General features: G+C 27.8%; 1 protein-coding gene across 4 annotated transcripts; it reads left to right on the forward strand.

Moving 5' to 3' along the window:
- The first annotated feature begins 1,058 nt into the window (after positions 1–1,058).
- On the forward strand, positions 1,059–22,248 carry LOC105194032 (receptor-type tyrosine-protein phosphatase C). 4 transcript variants are annotated; one of them, XM_039453469.1, is made up of 26 exons: positions 1,059–1,237; positions 1,336–1,595; positions 4,637–4,789; positions 4,896–5,191; positions 8,155–8,347; positions 8,461–8,820; positions 8,981–9,121; positions 9,259–9,414; positions 9,488–9,652; positions 9,755–9,879; positions 12,646–12,820; positions 13,870–13,937; positions 14,055–14,338; positions 15,902–16,202; positions 16,578–16,649; positions 16,763–16,897; positions 16,970–17,110; positions 17,175–17,372; positions 17,501–17,546; positions 17,628–17,697; positions 17,777–17,817; positions 18,097–18,311; positions 19,030–19,158; positions 19,235–19,389; positions 20,200–20,335; positions 20,641–22,248. In XM_039453469.1, exons 2-26 carry the CDS (start codon positions 1,409–1,411, stop codon positions 20,713–20,715), a joined length of 4,017 nt encoding a protein of 1,338 aa, XP_039309403.1. In that variant the 5' UTR covers positions 1,059–1,237; positions 1,336–1,408; the 3' UTR covers positions 20,716–22,248. The 4 variants fall into 4 exon arrangements, with proteins under 4 accessions (XP_039309403.1, XP_039309401.1, XP_039309402.1 ...); XM_039453467.1 differs by having other exon boundaries at positions 17,501–17,697; XM_039453468.1 differs by lacking the exon at positions 16,578–16,649 and having other exon boundaries at positions 17,501–17,697.
- The last annotated feature ends 17 nt before the right edge of the window (positions 22,249–22,265 follow it).

The following is a 22,265-nucleotide window of genomic DNA, read 5'->3' on the forward strand; positions in this document are numbered from 1 at the left end:
GCAATAAATTTTATATTGTTTAAATAATTTTTCGTAAGCGTGCGCATTTTTTTTAATTTTTCTTACTAGTCGAGATTGATTTAGAAGGCTATAAAGATGTTCTAAAAAAATTTGCAGCCCCGACCGAGGCTTCCTTCCCTTGTTTCTGCAATAACTCGTTATATAATTTAAACAATTTAGTAGACCTGCGCATTTTTGTTAATTGTTCTGGATAGTCTGATCTATTTAGAAGCGTATAAGTGTATTTTGTGCAGTTACTTGCTAGTTTGCCTTTATATGTCAAAGTTTCTTATGTATTTTATTTTGAATGAGAATCCCTGCTTTGACGAATCTGCTGCTGCGAATCCGCTGCTAGCTTCAACATCATATATATTATCAAATTAATTATTACAAATTTATTTATTGTATTAGTCTTGTTTCCTGCGTCTAAAAATTTTTGTTTTCCCCTTGGGCGACTTTGTAATTATTTCAGATAAGTTTTAATATTAAACGTTCTTATTTATGGAGGTAAAAAATACTATTATTAAAATTATTATTTAATATTTTATACTTCGTGTTGTACTTTATTTTCAGAAAATCCGCCCAATCTTTCCTTAAAATCGTCTTGCAGTGAAAGGAATAACGAAAAAAAACGCAAAAAATCGACTTAAATCTTGTCAACGACTGCAATCCTGGTTATGGAAGATAATTAGAGTTCGATAGATAATTAGATAAAATAAGATTATTTTCATGTACAATGTTTTAAAAATAATAGTTTGTTTCAAAATGTAGTTTTGATTTTTACTATCATTGAAAATGTTTCGCGAACCATACTTTGGAAATTCTTGATATAGAATTACTTTCTGATCATATATCTGACATATTTAAATATAACCTCTCCCAAAAAACGCAATTTAAAATCTATAAGAAATCTTTAAGGCTACTTTTAAAAATGTATTTGAATAAGCCTTCTTATAGATGACTAAAGACGTATTATGATCCAATTAGACTTCGTGTTATCTGACCCTGTTACCACAAACTTCCTTTTCCTCGGTTGTGGTCCAACATTACTGTTGCGGAATCTTGATAGTATAACAACGGACACAGTGCGAAACGTTTCTACAAAAATTTAATTCTGTATTACGTCTGTATTACGTTATTAAGCCGTGTAGTGCAAGTTGTCTCCGCGTACATGAGAGTGATTCGGATATAATACGTGTTTATGTCCTCGTGTACACATGTAAACGTTTTATTAAACGTAATTGTTTTATTAGATTCAAATTGGCAATAAACTTTTTTAAAGGAACTAAACTGTAAATAACCTTATCTAATTAATCATATATACAATAATTGCAGATATTCTGTCAGGTTGATCTAATTATTTTTATTTTAATAATCATTAATCTTACAAATATTTCAAACGTTGACAATGAAAAAAATGGATGTATTAATATTTTTTGTCTTTGTGACTCACGTACTACTTATTTTTGGAAAAGTAGTTATAATGAACGATATGACGTCAATAAACCATGAAATAACATTGATATGTGTGTCTGAAAATGATGGCGGCGCTCTTGTATGGAACCGTCTTACATCGATTGTCGAGGACAAATACGGTAAGTGTAATTGTACTTATTTTTATTTTATTGAATAACTTTGCTCATAATCAATAATTAATATAATTTCTGAAATATTTCTTTGAAAAATATATATTGCTTTGCTCAATGGGTTAAAAAAACAGTTTTTTAATAAACATTTTCTTTAAATCTTTAAAAAAACGTTATTATAATGTAACATTTATAAAACATTGCTTTTGACGTTAAAATAAATATTTTTTTATAAAAAAAGAGAAATTATTCTATTATTTTAAAATAATATTAAATAAATATGAGTTTTTGAATAAAAATTAATTATTAAAAATGTTTTTATAATAATTTTTAAAACATTTTGTAAATATTTTCTTTTGGGTCTTGTTTTTTAATATAATAACATAAAAAAGCTTTTCTTATTATTGAAAACATCGCAGTCTTAGAACGAACATAAAAGATCTCCTGTTTTAAAATTTTTTTAAATTCAGACTACATTTGTGTATTGATATTCAAAATCTGAAAGCAGCAATATTAAGAAACTTTTTACACTAGTGCTAGTGATAATTCAGACAATTTTAATTTTTTCAAGGTTAAATGTAGAAAATGTGACCCTTAGATTCGTTATCAACATTAACTTTAAAAAGGTATAACTTTAGTTCCATTCAATATTTTTCAACTTTTTTTATGAATAAAAATTTAGACTCTTAGAAATGTGAATGCACAATCGGCATTGCCGAAAAATGATTTATTGTTAAGTTATAAAAAAACAATTTAAACAAAAATAAAGCATTTTTTTTAAATTGACTTTTTTTAAATTATATTTTTGTAACAAAAAACTTTTAAACTCTTTAAAGTACGGCGTCTTAAAGCTAAAGAGTATACATACTTTAAAAGAAATTATGGTATTGTTATTCCTTTTAAAAAGTATAATTATGTAACAAAAAGAATATGATATGTTTTTGTGAGTAAGGTGTCTCTAATTGAAAATTGGTATGTCACAATATATACGCAAGTAACACATAAGTACGCAAACAAACTTGTTCGAATATGTCGTGTCTGGGAAATTTTTATATAAGATTACTCACACAAAACTTACACACAATATGGATCTTACAGACTTCAATAAAACTTTTACCATTTGAACTTTCGTTAACCTATAAAGTTTGTCAACTATATATCAATCAAAGGGGGAGATTTCAAACCCCCCATCTTGTTCGAATCTCCTATCTCATTCTATCTTAACTTAACAATTAAACGTTCGAAATTTTGTAGAGAATCTTCTAGACCATAAAATTTGTTTCAGGTTAATAAAACTTGTTACAACAAGTTTATGAAATAAATTAACGTTTTCTTTTTTTAGCTGCCATATTAAATTTGCCTTCTTAAATTTCGTCATTCTTGTGTAAGATTTATCATCAAAGATTCTAAAAACTTGTTAAAATCCATTGTCATAAAAATAGAATTTTCTAGATATTTGTACAATTTTTCTTCATTTGGCATCAACCATTTTTTTTTTATTCAAATTGCATATAAGTAATTTTCGACGTATAACGTATACGCAAACACATAATAACGTTTTTGCATAAATCATAGAATTTCATAGGATTTCATCTGATTACAAACATCATCTGATTACGCAATAATTTCTTGTGATTGCATATGTAATTATCAGATTTCTAACAATTAAAAATTATTTTATTTGACTAGAAATATTATTATCAATTATTAATCCCTTGTAAATTAAATTAAATTGAGAATTAAATTAAATTGAGAGTTAATCACTTAGTAAATAAGTACGAGTGCACCTGATTATTGACGTCAAGATTTTTATGGAAAGCATATTATTAGTAAAAAATTTTTCTGAAAAAAGCATCATAAAAATTTTTGATGGCCTTTTTTTAGAAAAACAGCTTAGTATGGTCTCTAATAATTGTTTTTAACTAAAAATTGATTGCAAAAGCCAAAAACTTGCACTAAATCCATGATCAATTTTATGATAATTACATGTGATTTCCAATGATTACACAGATATCCAAAATAATTTCTGCTGATTACATATGATATCACTGTGATTTCATATGATTTCATTATGATTTCCTAGGATTTCCTATAAATTCATGATTACATCTAATTACAAAAAGATTACATGAAGATTTCATAAAGATTTCAAAATGATTTTGGGAACACTGTCCCACTAAGTGGTAAACCCCTTGGTTAAACGTTAAAGCTTCGGCCAATTTTTGTCTACAAAAGATGCTATTTCGTCTATTGTGTATCGCTTGTTTTCCGTCTAGTAATAACACAGAGACGCGCATTGCGCGCTTGCTGTTCTGAGAGTCGTTGAGGTTTTTCACGCGTCAATAACTTCAATAACTTCAAAAATTTTTTCTCAAAAAAAGAAGCAAAAATTTTTTTTTCTAAATTGTAGGAAAATTAAAAGTATGTAAAAACAATTTTTTCAGATTTTTTAATTTATTTTATTTGATCCTTCGATTATTTAAAAAATTGTTACAAAGTTTATCATTAAATAAACTGAAAAGAAAACGATATTTTTTGAAGCAATATCGGCGTGCAATATTAAAAAAATTTTTGAAATGTATTACTGATCCGTTTCACGTAGAATTGCTCTTATAAGTTTACAAAAAATTTTTCTTTTACATGTATGTATATTAAAATTATCTTCAAACTCAAGTTAAAGCTCAGTTTTCATACTAAGTCAGAGTAACCCGGGCAAAACCTATTCAAAGTTTTACTTTTTATTTATCGCACATTTTGTTTTGTTGCAAAATAGCTTTAGTACTACCACTTTTTTGATTTTCGTATTAGAAAAGCCTTTTTTTCAGTTTTTAAACAATCGATTTAAAGACATTAATTAAAATTGTTGCATCATAATTCAAAATCTAAGCAATAGAAGAAAAGACTGGATCGGAAATATCCAAGCAAATAGAAACTTCTTTGAAATGTGAGCATTGAGTGTTTATATGTACTAAATAAGCTTAATCATAAATCATTCAATATTTTATTACATTTATGTGTAACAATTTTTTTATTATTAATCAATATTTCAGATTATTATGAAATTAATGGACTTCAAAAGAGTAATATAATGTGTAAGATGAATGAAAATAAAGGATGCTTGGAGTCATGGTCTAAACGTGACTGGAAACTTACAAATTCCTTAGTAACACCAATGGGTCCAGTATTTGATCAACGATGGGAAGGTAAAATTCTCGCAGGAAGAATATTCTGATACATATAGAATCTATTTAATGTTATAAACAAATTACACATTTATAGTAATTATTATACTTTACTTAAAATTTTCAGAATTTCCACAATATGAATCTTATAATGAGATTAAATTCTTAGGTGTTCTTAGAAGAACTAACTTTAACGAAGTAAAGCTTTCTTTTTCGGTTCGTACGGTGTACAACATGATGATATTAATTTGCAACGGCAAGAATGTTTACAAAGATTCTTGCTATTGGATCGTAATAAATGGTTGGAACTATACACAATCCGTCATTGAAAAATGTGCAACGGAAGGCCATGGATTTAATAAATCCAAGGATTATTTTGACATATATTCAGAGTGTTATTTTGACGCCCTAGTATCAAACAAAGTAATTAATGACACTGTGTTTATGCTGCTTAAAAGTATCTAATTTTCAATTTAGTAAGGTACTTGAGCCGAATAAGGCCCACTTTTAAATTTACCATTTAAAAACACGCTTTATGTTTGAAATATATGCTTAAAAAATATGTCATAGGAAGTAAATAAAGAGAGACTAGGAAGTTAATACCGGTAGCAACACGTTTATTCAGTGCAACAAAAGCTTATAACAAAGTGGGTAAATCAGCCGTTTTTATAAAAATTTGTTGTAAATTTAATAAGTATACATTATTTTATAATTTATTACAACATATTATAATATTATTCAACTTTCTAACTATAGAAAAAAACAAATATATACATCAATTTTTTGGAATAAGTATATTTTTTTATAAATAATGTATTATTAAATAAAGACCACTTGTGCATTTATTGTTATAGCTTTTGCCATTTGTTTATTATGTATGTGGCTTGCAACAAAGAGATGCTAACTTCATTGATGCTAACTTTCCATAAGCTAAAATTGCCAGAAATTAAAATAGCCAGAATTTCTTAAAATTAAAATATTAATTACAGACAAAATTAAAAATAATTGTGATATTTCACAATAAAATAGATGTTAAAGGATTTCGTATTTGTGATTAATAATCATTTTAATAGTGAGTTGGAAAATAATGTTTACTTCCTTTGTTATTTTCAATTTATTTTTAATTCGGGCCTTAAAACACAATTAAAAGCACAAGAATTTAATAAGGCCCAATGTCAGAGTTTAAAAACATTTCTTTTTGCTTATTTAAAAATGTTTTATGTAAAAGATAATTCTTTTGGCGAGTGGTTGAAATAAACATTTTATTTTTATTTAGTTTATTTCAATATCTTTGTAAATAGAATTTATAAAAAATAAAATAAGGCCTTATTCGGCTCGGGTACCTTATATTGAAAACGATTTTTGAAGCATATATGCTGAATTTAAAAATAAATCAATTTAAAAACTTCCTAGCCATATTTAAACATCATTCTAACAAGGGAACGCCACAGTATTACCTTCCAATTTTAATATGCTTTGGATATTTTAAAAAATATTATAGATAAAAATAAGATATACGTATTTTTTATAAGTATTAAGTCGCTCGTTAAAGTTTCGCCTAGTGCAGACTGCACTAGACTGCATGCAGTGAGTCGTAAGCGTCGAGCAGCAGACTTTGTTGATTGGCTACTGCTGGCTCAAAAATCAACACTGTTAGATTTTAAACGAGCAGCAAGTTTCATTAAATGGTTGCTGCTCGACGCCTGCCGCTTGTTACGTGCAGTCTGCACTAGCCTTAAGGCAATGCTGGATTTCGCACAATTTACACATAAAATTACCGAAGAATTTTTCTTATATTAAAGATTCTAAGTTCATTCTAAAAGCATAACATTGTTTTTTGTTGTAATTTCCAAGGTGTCACCTGCTGATTTTATATAAAAAGTCTCAAATTTTTTTGCGTAGCAAATGTTGACTAACATAACTATATTTTTATAATTGGTTTTCGTTTTTCATATCAAATTGCAGCCACCATCTTTCGTTATTGTCTGTATTTTCATTTTGTAAGAAGATTCTTAATTCAATTCGTGTCTTCAGCAAAAGAATTGTTGATTCACGTATACAGATGACTCCAGAAATGCCCAAGTTGACGGACCAAAAAGGATTACAAATTTAATTTGAATATTTTGATTTGGAACAGACACAGATTTCAAAATAGCTTGGAAAAGTTTATATTAAATTCATATTCAAAACTTTCACCAAGGTTAGACGTTTAAAATTAGATGTTTATATATAACTCAGTCATCTAAACTTTAAACGGCAAAATTTATACGCCTAAAAATTAGACGTTTAAAAATCACATGTCTAAAAGTCAGATATATAATTTTCAGATCTCTAAAATTCAAACTTCTTTAAAATTTTTTTATTAAAGAAAAAATTGTGATTTTAAAAATAACAATAAATTTTAACGCGACAATTCTTATCATATCAGTATATTAGCCATAGAATATATTCTATTAATCACCCTAAAAATAGAACTTTATTGGGTGTGTGTATATATATATATATATATATATATATATATATAAATCTACTGATAATTAACGTCGTTAAAAACAATCTAAATTATAAAAATCATAAATTAATGATCCTTTGAATGTACATCATATACGCTAATAAGTGCCAAAAAGTTTCATAAACGTTTTATAAAATATATTTTATTTCAAAAAATTTTCTTTAATAATTTTTTTGCTGCTAAGCATTATGCAATGTTCATTAGAAAAATACAAAATGCAAGAACAGCCTTACGCTCAAAATTTAAATGGCTCAAGATTATCTTACAATTTCTCTCTCTCTCTCTCTCTCTCTCTCTCTAAATAACAACTTTATATCCCGAATTTAAACACACATTACGCAACACACATAAAATGTAATTACTTTATTTGGAAACCCTATTCAAGGCTTTCGAGCCAGTTTAAATTAAAAAAATTAATTCGTATTTTTCAAAATTATGTATTCAAAAAGTACACTCATAAAAATTAATACTACTTGCAAAATTGAAATTCAGTTTTTATAGAAACACTAATATAGAGTAACCATCTGACAATGTGTAACTGTAACCCGTCTTTTCTCTACTATTTAAAGAGAAAATGTATTTTATTAACATTTGATAATACTCGCTACAGTTTTACCAATATTCGGTTAAAAAGAAAAAAAATCAATTTTTTTTCTAAGAGATATTTTACTTTCTTATGTGCAACTAAGCACTTACAAAAAAATTTATGTCTCTTGTTTTTATCTATAATCGAAAAAGAACAGTTGGTTATGTTCCCTAGTAAGAACAGAATCTTTAAAGATCAAAATCCGCAAAATCTGCAAATCCGTTGTTGCAAGATATTTATGCCCCTCCCCGCCCCCTTGCATCTAAAATTATTTAATCATTAATACAGCAACCATTGTCTGAAAATGAATGGCGAACGTTTGTTATTACATGGAATTTTGACACGGGCGAAATAATTCTTTACGATACTGATAAGATCATTTTGACATATACAGACGAGAAAAGAGATGAGTTACGCTCAGACAATAATTATTACATGTTCATTAAAAGCCTTGACGAAATGTACTTTCGAGTGCATATATGTAAGTACAAATAATTTGGTAATAAATTCCTGTCAATCAAAAAATTATTTCTCATTAAATATTAATCGAGTAATAAAAAAATAATACTTTATTTAAAAATATTATGTGTTTAGATAAATTTTTGCATACCACTGTTGAGAATGCGACTTTAACAAGTCCCGTGTTTAAAGTTTATGATGAAGCGATATGTGTACAATTATTAGTTGGCCTTTGCGCCGAATGCGATGCAAGTATAGTGTTGAGCATATATAGTGATTCCAAGAACGATGAAGTATTAGCAATCAAACGGACAGTAAAAGGCTCCACAAAAGCCGCGGTTCATGGCTTACCTATGTGGCAATCAGTTACTATCAAGGGAAATTCGATCAACTATAGTAATTATAGTGTAATCATGCAATTAATTCCTAAACTCAATAATCATAACATCATTCCGTTATGGGCGATAGCAAATGTTCGCCAGTGTCCTCAAGATGGTACGAATCTTATAGTCTTTAAATGTCTTATTATATTCAAAATCTTCTTATTAGAAATGATACATCACGTACTTTAAACAAGCACCCAATAATTATAAAACTTTTTCGACAATTTTTTTCATATATTTAATCACGTGTGTATTGATTTTAATATTTTTAGGAACTTTGAGGAAAAATGTTTTAACTTTTACAAATTATTACGAACCTATTGAGAGGCAAAACGTGACATGTCAAAAATTATTTTATAATGAACATGCTGTCGTGAGTCCTGTATCAAGTGTGAAATCAGATGTAAATCTTGGTAACTATAGATGCTTGTTACTTGTATTGCACAATAATCAAAGTTTATAATATCGCATATTCATTTAGTAAGTTACTCGAATAGTTAGAAAAATGGAGATAGAAAAATTATTTTGAAATAGAAAATAATTTTTCCAGATGCGTCATACTGTCCTCTAGGAAAAATTGGACCAAATTGCTTAGTTTCCTGTGAATATGATCTGTATAATACTTTTGATTGCAGAGGAACTCAAATTTGTTATGAAAATGGTTGCACGTGTGATGCAGGTTTTTCAGGAAAATGGTGTTGGGACTGTAATTTCTAATGCCAATTATAATGTACTTATTTACAAAATGTTCACATGTAACTAATAAATTGAATTTTTAGCTTGTAATTCAAATACATACGGTTATAATTGCATGAAAACATGTGGCTCATGTCTCTATAACGAAACATTATCTAACAATCGGTGTGATACAAGAACTGGGATATGCAGTAACGGATGTAATAATACTAATACAGAAATTTACATTCCACCTTTATGTCAAACAGGTAACAGGATCCTTTATGTGATTCACTGCTGAAGCTGTTTTTCAATTAAATTTTCTAAATATCTACCATTGGTTAAATACAAATATGTCAATCATTTTACAGGCGTAGAAAAGCCAAATGCACCTACAGTTATCGCAATAAACGAAACGACTATTTGGGCCAATGTTTCTATAACATGGAAAGACGAATACGAAGAAATATCGGTTCTTTATTCTTTTGACATTCAGGTAACACACACATATTCACAATACTATCTTCTTTATATTATTTAAAGTTATAATAAGAATTATTATATTATTCTTTTTTTTAAGTCGAAATTAGACAAAGAAAAATTAAGAAAAATCAAAAATCAAAATTGATTAAGATGTAAGACAAAAAATAATTTGTGAATTTACGACTGACAAAAATGTCAAATATAAGATTAGCAGGCCTATGACGGCCTATGTTATTGACGGCGATTCTTATATCCAAATTCATAAAGTTACGTTCAGCGAAAAAAGCACTTTGCAACTATTGTACAGTTCATCAATGTTATTGGTTTTTGCCCTTAGTTCTTACCGGATTTGAATATATAAATTAATTATATTAAAGAATTTTACAACAATTACAAAGCTGCTTTTACTGCTGAACGCAACCATAGTTTGTTCTTGAAAAATGAGAATTCCTTGTCCCTGTTCAGGCTCGAATTATGTCGACGAGTTTTCGAGAAAAGTACGACGGGGTGGTTTAAATAGGACTGATATAAGCTTAAGAAAAGTCGATCACTTGCAAGTTGGCGAAAAACATAACTGGAAATCGCGATTGGCTACAGGCTTAGCAAATTCCCACATTTTTTAGATAAAGTGCATGTCAGTGCTAGAAACCGATATTTTTCGGCAAAAACTAATCATTGTTTTATTAAAAATGATAGAATAGAAATCAATGTTGTTTAAATATTTTTGTTTATATTAATTTTTTAATTTACTTTTCAGTTTTACTACACTGGGAATAACTTTCTAAAAAATAATGGACATAATTTTTATAAATCATTGGTTTAAGTAATTTTAGTATTTATAATACATATAATTGAACCGATACAAATCTCTGGCTGAAAAAATCTCCCTGCCTTTGTCTATTTTATCTCATGTATGGTAATAAATAAGATAAAGTCAGGCAAGAACAAAAGTACTCAATTCTCAAGAAAAGACTATGTATACGGATATTAGTGATATATAATAACACAGCCACACAAAGAAGAAAAAGTATCATGTCCGAGAGATTAGACCCATGAATCCCTATATATTTTGATGAGGAGTTGAAACCGAATATGACTTCAGAATTGCGCCATAAAATTAGAATTTCTTTTTACCAGGCTGAATAGTGTATAATTTTAAGGAATGTTTACAATTTTTTGAGGATAAAAAAAATCTTGATCTGTTGATCTGATAACGCAATTCTGAGGTCATATTCGATTTCAGAGCCTTAAAATACACAGGAATACATAGGTCTAATTTCTCGAACGTGACACTTTTTTGTGTGTGGCTGTGTAATTTTTACCATTTCTAGATTATCCGATCCCATGCTTTCTTCAAATGATGATCTTTTAACATTAACGTTAATTATTTCGATTTTAAAAATGTGTTTTAGTTCAATGAATTTGCGGTAAGCAGTTCAAATAAGAAGATTATAAAAATTATATTATAATTTAGTACTAAAAACCGCTGTGACTGGCACAGCCCAGCCAACCTTATGTTTAAAAAATAATTTATTATTACGTATAATTAAATTCATACGGTACGTTTCAAATTTAATTAATTATCATTCACTGATGAACCGAGTAGATAAGTACTTACATAAACTTAATCAATTAAAAACAGTAAAACGTCGGAATAGGTAAACAAAATTATTGTATAAGTTGCTTAATAACACGACATAAATTATATAAAGTAATAAAGTTTGATCATTTCTTTATATTGTATAATAAATGTGAAAGTTCATTTTCAATTTATTTTTGCCCGCTGAATACGAAAACATTGACTAAAATTAGCTGTAACGTCAAAATGTTAAAAGAAACGATGATTTTGAGAGTCGAATGTCTTTGGTCTCGCAATGCCATTTTTTCAAGGTGATAACCAAGAAATAGGCGTACAGTTGATTTCTGACTTTACGACTTCTTTGGCCTTCAATGGACTGTATGGACTTTATCAAAATTTATTATGATTTGTAAAACATTTAAAAAAAGAACAATCATTAAAAATTTCTAATGCAGTAGTTAAAAAAATTTTAATGATTTCGTCTTTGCAATTCGGTGCAAAATTTTTGATAACCTGTTTTATAGAGACAGCGTGACCTCTGACAACTAATTTCAACCGAAAATTCATTACAAATATCAAAAGCTTCAAGTAGCCACCATGGAAATTACCGGATTTTATACACTTCACTGGACTTTATCGTACTAGCGGGTTGAACACCAAAATTTAAAAGTGGTTATTCGTATGCATTTTTCTCAACATTGTGTGATGTGATCTTTGAATAGCAAATCGGTACTCAGCGGATAAAAATATATCGAAAATATTCACACTTATAAACAAAAACATTTTGTACAGGGTACATTACGTGAAAGAAGAGCCGTCTTTAAATTAAATACAATACCTTAAAAACAAAAAAAATTGTACTAAAATAAACCAAAGTGCATTTTAATCGATACTTTTATGTGGTTTTAACAAATTTTAGAACAAAAATTTTCTATCAATTCTACGTTATAAAATCCGTTAAAAAATGTCGTTTTTGATGTTAATTTTATTATTATTATGTCAAAATTTTGAACCAATTATCAAATTTGTGTCTAGCAGGCAAAAAAACATAAGAATCACAATTCAACTGTTAAAATACAGAGACCTTGTTGTCTAGTATAATTTAATAAAATTACTTATTAATCGATATAAATCCAGTTATCACCTAATATTCGGTAACAAAATAAAAGGAAGAGATCAATTTCATATTTTTTTTTACAGGAACACATCAAATACAGTCAGCACTCATGGAACACGTTATTTCGAAATATGACACAAGTGACAAAATATTTTGAAAACATGGAACCTGGTTTTACTTATCATATTCGTCTAAGTTTAAATATTTCAGGTGTACAAATACACAGCGATTGGAAAGTAGTTGAGACTAAATGCAATCGTGAGTTAATATTAATTTAGTTTATACAATGTTTATATTTATTTACAATTTAATTATTAATAATTTATCAATAACTAACAAATGATTCCAGCAAATATGATGACATATTAATGACGTTAAAGATATTTATTGCTATTGAAGTGATGCACAATATATGTCATTTTTTACATGATCTTAATGTCGTTATAATTATTACATCTCAATAATTAATTATTACTTTTTATTATTACATCTATATATCATCTTAAAATGCCATATGTAGTAACGTAATTTCATAACATAAATTATTTAAATTGAGAAAAACGGTTGTTGGCTCAAAAATAGATTTTAAAAGTGCTCAATAATAATTTTCAAAAACAATTTATATACATTTACACGTTTCCCGAAATCTGCGCCATATGTTTACCAGACATTAAAACGCAGCTTTTAAGTAGAACCAGAAATGTAACATCATAAATTAAATTGTTAATCAATTTAATAATTTTGATGCCAAAAAAATTATTATTATATCAAATCGACATCGATTCAACGTTAATACGATTTGATTGCCATTTCACTCTGAGATATATTACTTCAACCAAATTTCAACTTTACTTGGACGTTGAATCGGCGAGGAAACAATAGTTGAATAATGATATTTTATACTCTATCGACGTCAAATTGACCAGAATTTCAAAATTCGGTCTTCGACGTTGTATCAACCATATGTTTCTGATTGGATAAACATAACAAATCATTATCATCATGTTTGTTTGGGACAATTATCACAAGACCTATTACATAATTAACAATTTGAATATTTTTAATGAAACAAATTAAAATTATTACACAAGAATGTTATTATTTTATGTGTTTGGCATGCAGAAGCAATTTTAGTTTTACATGATATAATATAAAATATTTCAAAAAATTAATAAAATAACTAAATTATTTAACAGCGTGTTTAAAAGCTATCATAATTTTATTCATATATAATCATAATTAAAATATTTTAGTTTTTTATCTAGTCCAATGCATAATGCGATGATTCTTTGTGCTTAATAATGTAGCGGCTGAAAATTTCGAAGTAACACCAGAGGAAAACGGCATAATAATTAATTTACGAATCAACCCAAAAGTATGTAGACGTTTTATGTTACATACGATTAGATTTCTTTTAATCTTGGTATAATCTTATTTTTATATTTAATAATATTTTGTTTAAAAAAATTTGTTTTTGTTCTTTCTACTACAGCAATTACATTTATGTCCGGCAACGTGGTATTATCTGGTAATTCACAATGAAGATACAAATAAAGAAGTCGTTTCTACATTAGTTCTATCTTTTCCATATAAGTTTCAACCTTTATCATCACACACTTCTTTTAATGTGACTATATCTCACAAATATCTTGTGTTATTTTCAAAATCGATCAGCATCAATAATGTTTCACCACTATATGAAGCGTGGTTAATACCCATTACAGCCATTACTTCATTCTTCGTCGTGATAGTAATAGCATCTTGCTTGTACCGAAGGTATAACATCTTAAGATTTATTTTTGGAACTTAGTAATATTGTTCTCATCTTTGTTTATTGATATCTAATGTAGGCGTTTTACATACACTCTTTGACAAAAGAGTTACGCACACATATGTCGTTTTTAAATTTTCCATACTTTTTACTAAAGATTTTCAACTTTGAAAGATAAAAGTAAGAACTTTCCACTTTAAATGATTGTAAGGTGATTAAAACTTATTTATAATACAATATATAAACATTATATAAAATAATAAGATCAAACGTAAGCAAAATTTAGTTAGAATTAAAAATCATATATCAATATCATATGTCAATTACCTGTTCTTTTTATAGCATACATCACGAGTAAAACGCTTATAGGCGAAAATTATCTAACGCGTACGACTTAAGTTATTTATTTAATATATTTGAATTTGAGTGTACTTTGGATGTTAATCAAAGTTCGAAATTGTAGAGTCCATGTTAAGTAATTCATAATATAACATTAAAAATTTTTCAGCATTAATAAATTAATTTATTATAAACTTTTCTGTAATCTTTCTGCGAAAAGTATGATTTAGAAAATCAATAGCATTCCTGTTGTCTCTTAAGTCTCGTAACATCTAAGGAACTATTAACTAATATTTATTTTATTAATAAGTTATTAAAAAAAAATCAAATATTTAGAAAAAACATTAATGAAAAGATATAAACACAAAAATAAAACTAGTTAAATTTACTTTTGTAATGACATATTTTATTTACAATTACTAATTTTGCTATTATCACTTATCATACTTATTACATTAATATCATTTCTTTATAGTAAAATATTATACGTATTAGGGAAATTGATAGAATTACAAAAATATCGATTTAACTTGTTTAATAATTCTAAAAATGTATAATTATACAATAAATGTCAAACATTCTACAACAAGTCTTTTATTATAAAAATATAACAATTTGACATAAAATTGCACAATTACGTTATTATTAGTTATATAAATTGATGAAAAGTTTTCATAAGTAATATCTGATTTACGAAAATGCTGATATTATGCATAAAACAAAGTAAATTATTGATTATTTGTCTGTACTACTTATTTCTTATTTATTCTTTATTTTTGTAATTAAATGTTGATATGAAGTAAAAACATAAAGTATTAAAGAAGTACGCTTTAAGAGACCGATACACATTCAGCAACTTTCTGCTACATGTACATTGCGGATTCACTTGTCTTTCTTCATCACGGTATGCTACTAGTCGCAAATTACATCTTAGTTAGCGACCGAATAAAATTAGAAACAAATCATGTATTATACATGTATATAAAAATCTTTAAATTAATTTAAAAATAATTGCGCACAGTCCGTTGGCTTTTGTAATATTTTATGAATCCGATTTTGCTATGTTGCACAAATTTCTTTTACGAAATTATAATATTTCAAATATTCTATACAAATGCGTAACATTTTTTTGTTAAAGAACTTAGAACTTGAGCTGTTGAGATTATATATTAAATTATGATGGAACACAAAAATTAAGTCTACTACTATTGTACATACAATTATTGCAGAAAAAGACAACAATGGAATCAAAGACAAATACGAAACGAAATAGCTTTGTCGCAGAAAACTGTGATCTGTAAACACGAAAAAAAATCCATATTATCAAATAGAATAGAATTAATGGAAGATGTGCCACATCTTTATAAAAATCTGTCTTCATTGCGGGCAAATAAACCAGAAATGTTGGTTACTGCTGCTACGCACGACGAGGAAGACGAGACTGAAATAAAATCATTGGTAAAAGTGAAAGATTTTGAGGAATATGTCAGACAAGCGATACAGTCAGGATTACTGGATAAACAATACAAAGTAAGTTCTTGATTTTCATTTACTTGTTGAATTACGTCAATTTGTCTTTTAAAAATCTTTGGAAAATTTTATCATTATACGATTAATTTTAAATGACGTCAAATTTCTACGAATAAAATTTCCATATTTTAAGCGGAACAAAGTTGTTTCCATTACTTTAAATAACTATGATAATTTATAATTATGATAACAATGTGATAACATAATTTTGCGATATTATTTCGAGACGATTTCAAAGAAACTAACCCAGCCATCTAATGGTGGAAAATATCTGCTCATCAAATGTAGAAAACGACACAAAAACTTTATTGAGTGTAAGAAATTTTTTCATAAACGCTTTATATGTAGTAACGTATCAATATTGAATTAAAATAGACGATAAAACAAGTGATGAAGAAATATATGGATGACGCTTACTCCGATTATATCATTGCTAATTACATCACTGTAAGTTCTGAGTCTTAATAAGCGTACCTTAATTTTGATATGCCAATTATATTTTTATATGTATTTGATGTTAAAATGACAATTTTTAATTTTATTTATAATTATTCTAAAAGGGTTATAAAGAAGAGAAACGTTACATAGCAACACAAGGACCCAAAACAAATACTGTCAACGATTTCTGGCGTATGATTTGGCAGGAAAACGTTTTTGTTATTTGTATGTTGACAAATATAGTCGAAAATGGAAAGGTAATCCTTTTGCTTAAATAAAATTAAATTATTATCTTTTTGCATAAACATCAAGCTAAATGATTTTTATAGACAAAGTGCGAGCAATATTGGCCGGATATTGACAAGAAGATGAAGTACGGCGACATTATTGTATTAAACGAAAAGCAGAATATTTTCGCCAATTACACTTTTAGAACTTTTCAAATCACTTATGGAGAAGAAACTCGAAAGGTACCAACATATTTGAACAACTGGACACAAAACTTTTATTAAATAATATATCCATTTAATATAGATAGAACATTTACATTACACGGCTTGGCCTGACTACGAAGTGCCATTACATACACACTCAGTGGTCACATACTTGAAGAAACTGTTAGCGTTATCACCTGGAGATAGACCCGTGGTAATTCATTGCAGTGATAGCGGTGGAAGGACGGGGATTATCATTTTGTGTGACATTTGCCTTCGTCGAGCAGCGGCCGAGGGAGTAATAATGACATTTTGTTTAATCAATTTTGTAGTAACGCCGTTTGCATTAATTAATCAAATCGAATATTTACTTTAATATGCGGATTGTAGTAATAGATATAATTTAATTGCAAATGAAATTGTCAGGTAGTTGATGTTCTCGCCGAAACGGTATCCATTAGAAGTGAACGAGGTAACATAGTTAATAATAAGCAACAATATATCTTTGTGCATTTGGTGTTAGTGGAATGTTTGTTTTCCATTCCGACTACAGTTCCGTGTAACGAGATGTTGATTACGCGAATCAAGGAGTTGAAAGAACAATTGCCTGTTCATCAGCAAAGGTATATCTTAAAAGCGCAACCTTAATTTTAGCCTTTGAGATAATTAACATTAAAATATTTGTCATTCCATAATCTTTAGATTACAGAACATTGCATGGCGAGATGAAATTCTGCGACAAGGTACGTTTCCTTTATTTTTATCGGAAGATAATCGAACAGTTTTCTAGATTTGATTTCTTAGAACATATAATACTAAAAGAAGCATAGACCTATGTTCTAAGTTTAATTTCAAGTTTGTTCGTATACAATAAATTTTATTTTATAAACCTCTAATACTAAAAGTTTTTACTAATCATTAGATTAGTACATCATAAATCAAACTAGTATTTTGTATAGTAATCAATTTTAGATGTAATAGAAGCGTAAAAGGTATTTAGAATAAATTAATTTTCTTTATAGATAAAGTCAGTACAGTATATTTAAAGAAATACCTAACGTCGCACGAGGACAGCGATTATCTATCCGCCGTTTATGTAGACGGAGTAAAACTTCAGAATCAGTATCTAGCTACGCAGCTTCCCGTATCATCGACGATTAAAACTTTTTGGCAAATGATTGCCGAATTCAAAGTTGGACTTATTCTCATGCTACAGCCGCTAGATTTGCAGGATCCTGTACGTGCATCTTTTACATATTTATTCGACACGTGAAAGATAGAATACATTTGCAGAATATACCCTCTAAATCTAAATCAATGAAATCTTATTAAATTGCAGTGCTATAATTGTCATCATTGACTATTCATTGCCTTTTAATGATTTCAATAAAAAAGAGGGTTTTTTCACTGAATTATAGCAGTATTGTCAACAAAAGACTGTGCGTATATCACTGATTGATGTATTTATGAATCCAAAAAATCAGACTATGAACTATTTTTTAATGAATAATAAACTGATTTCGATTTAGAAACTAAATTATACACTTACGACAAATATTTAGTTTATTTTATAATATTTTTTAATTCATACGCAATTATTTGGTTAAAACAAATCAGTCATATAATTAAGATAATCTATAGAATATATCAAACAATGTCAGGTATGTCAAAATAATCATAAAAAAGATTATTCAACATAAATATTTTTGTACGTATTCTAAAACGGAGTCAACGTATTATTCATTAAAAGACAGTCTGATCTTAGTGCTGTATTTATAAGTATTACTTCAGTGGTAATAAAATGATTCCGGTTATGACAGTATCCTTTTTTAATGGGAATCATTAAAAGGCACTGAATAGTCACTGATAATCACAACTATAAGAATAGCACTGCAATTCAGTTAGATTTATATTTAGAGAGTAAATATGATTGTCTATCCTTGAGCTTTTTTTAGGCTTGCTGTGAGATCGCTCCTACAAGCGGTGAGTTTAAACCGAACCCATATTTGCACATTACTGCGAAAGAAGCCGTTAAGGAGAAATATTATACGTCACAAAAATTGTTACTTGTTGATAATTTCGAGGTACATCCAACCACTACCATAACTTTACAGTTTTAATGTGCCATTACCTACTCAACATAATGACTCTTTGTCGCAGAAATGTCCAAGAAAACAAGATGTGACTATAATGTGTTTAACGGAATGGAAACCCGGAAAGGATCAACCACTGCCTCCAGTGAGATCGATGGTGACCTTTTGGCAAGCAGCTGAGTCGATCGCAAGAGGCAATGGACCTACTGTCACTCTTTGCCAGTAAATAATAAATCATTGTTATGAGTGTATAATTTAAGGATGTGCAAATTGTTCGAATTCAAATCGATAGGAATTGAAATCAAACACAGTTTGTTCGATTCAAATTTGTTTTCCGATTCAAATAAATCAATAATTTCGAATAATTGACGAATCGTTTTTAAATTATCTTTATTAGTTTATTATATTTGTATTAGTTTATAAAATTTACAATTTATATTTTTTGTCTGGTGTTTATCAATAGTTCATTAATTCATAAATTTTCTAATATTTAACATACCATTCTTGCATAACACAATTTTCTTGTTGGAACATTTTCTCAAAGTAATTTTCTCATTAAAAAAAAGGATTTGTAACATCATTTAAAATGTCTTATTATTATATTCAAAGCAACACGTAATGTAAATGTTGTACAATGTTATTTAAATTTGTTTCACATTCGAATTGAAGACATTATAAAGAGATTTATATATGAAGAGATTCATATACGATGGTTCTCCATAAAAATTTCAAATTCGATTCAATTTGATTTCGAGCATATTATAAAAGATTCGATTCTATTCGATCACGGAGATGTTTGAGTCGTACATTATTAGTATAAAGTTATTTAAAACTTATGAGAAAACTATTACACTTCATCTGTGTTTTAAGTAATATAAATTTTTATATATTTTATTTATGTTTTAATTCTTTTATTTTTTAGATAATCAATTCAAAAGTAAATTATGATAACAATTTTTCCAATTATCTATTTAATTTGTGTTTTCAAATCAATGTTACGCAAAACGTTCAAAGAGTAAAACGATCTTTCAGTGACGGAGTAACTGGATGTGGTCTGTATCTAGCATTGAGTTTCTTGATAGAACGAATGGCTGTCGAAAAGGAATGCGACGTTTACTTAGCAGTGCGAACTGTCAAACGATCAAGAACAAATTTTGTTAGTTCTCTGGTAATGTATCAATTTCATAATAACAAAATAATATTCATAAGAATTTTATCGATACAAAATTGTAGTCATCTTTCCGGTGACACAAACGAAATTATAGAGCTAATATTCATAGTCGATTCTTATATTTAAGAATCTAAAAAATACTATCTTAACATATCATTAACCAATCACAGAGACAATCTATTATCTTTAGACATTGCTTGACGATTTTGAAATAAAATTGGATTATGAATACTAGCATATTAGAAAACTTCAAAAACATATAAATGGTTAAAATGTACTTATAAATTTTATTTTATATTTAGGAACATCTGGAATATCTATACGATGCCGCGGTGATATATACGGAGTTTTTCAAAGGCTATGCAAATTTTTTGTAAAGCAAGAATAATCAAGCTATATCCTGGCATACACATACAGCGGTGCTTCGATACAACATCATGCACAAATCATGCAAATATCCATAATGAAATATCTCGTATTGCAAAAAAAGTAAAACGAAATATCGTCCAAGATTTTCATTAACAACTACAGAGATTTAATCGTACTACTGCGACATCGAAATCATAATAAAGAAACAAAATCTGCTTGAGAAAAAAGTCCATCATGAAAAAAATAAGAATGTTTTAGCTATATTTAAATTATTTTTTAAAGATTAACATTTATTAACTAATAATAATCAATTATTGATATCGTCTATATTCATTGTATAATTTACTAGAATTAAGGAAAAGCAATTACATTTCTTAATACACTGTTTCACATAAGAATTGTTTGCGAAATTCTTAAACTTAAAGCAATAATTAAACAAGTAGTTTACCTTTTAGAAATTTAAAAAAATGATTTTAACTATATAAAAAAAATTGTAAACGAAGAAGACAAATATTGTATTTCACAAAAGCATATATGTATAAAGTGTATGTAAATTTTACAAATTTTTGTTTTTATTGGCAAGCTTTTCAATGCAATATTGACAATGTTGAAACGATTGTGTTTGATATTTTTTCTTATGTCGAGAATGTTTTCGATTAATCAACTTCAGAACATTTTCGATTGTTGCGTTTCAATAGCGTACGACAAGATGAACAATCACTCGCGAGCGATATTTGAATAACCACTAACAATAAAATTAGTATTTATTGAAATTAGTATGAAATCCCTACAGCCTTACATACTTTCCTTAAAATCGTCTTGCGGTGAAAGGAATAGCAGAGAAAAACGCAAAAAAATTGACTCGCGTTAAGTGTCGTTAATGTCAACGATGGCTGCAATCCTTATGAGAGATGGCAGATAATTGAATAGAGTTAAATAGTTAGATAAAAGAAAGATCATTTTCATGTACAAGGTTTTAACAATAGTAGTTTGTTTCAAAATGTGATTTAGGGTTTTACTACCATTAAAAATTTGTCGCAAACCATACTTCGGAAATTCTTGACATAGAATTACTTTTTCTTTACATGTTTGACATATTTATATGTAACATCTCCCAAACAACAAAATCTAAAATTTATAGGACGTCTTTAAGATTGCTTTTAAAAATGTATTTGAATAAAGACTTCTTTTAAATGACTAAAGACGTCTTATGACTCAATTAGACTTCATGTTATCTGACTCTGTTACCGCGAACTTCCTTTTCATCGGTTTTGGTCCAACATTACTGTTGACGAATCTTGATAGTATGAAAACAGACACAGTGCAAAACGTTTCTACAAAAATTTAATTCTGTATTACTTCATTATTAAGCCGTGTAATGCAAGTTGCTGTCTCCGGGTACACGAGAGTGATTCGTATACAATACGTGTTTATGTATACATACGTAAACATCTTATTAAACGAAACTGTTTCATTAGATTCAACTTGGCAATAAAATTTTTTTAAAGAAAAGGAACTACTCAAAGTAATCTAATCAAATTAATTATATATACAACAA

This window comes from Solenopsis invicta, chromosome 9 (assembly GCF_016802725.1).
Source record: "Solenopsis invicta isolate M01_SB chromosome 9, UNIL_Sinv_3.0, whole genome shotgun sequence".
Lineage (NCBI taxonomy): Eukaryota > Metazoa > Arthropoda > Insecta > Hymenoptera > Formicidae > Solenopsis > Solenopsis invicta.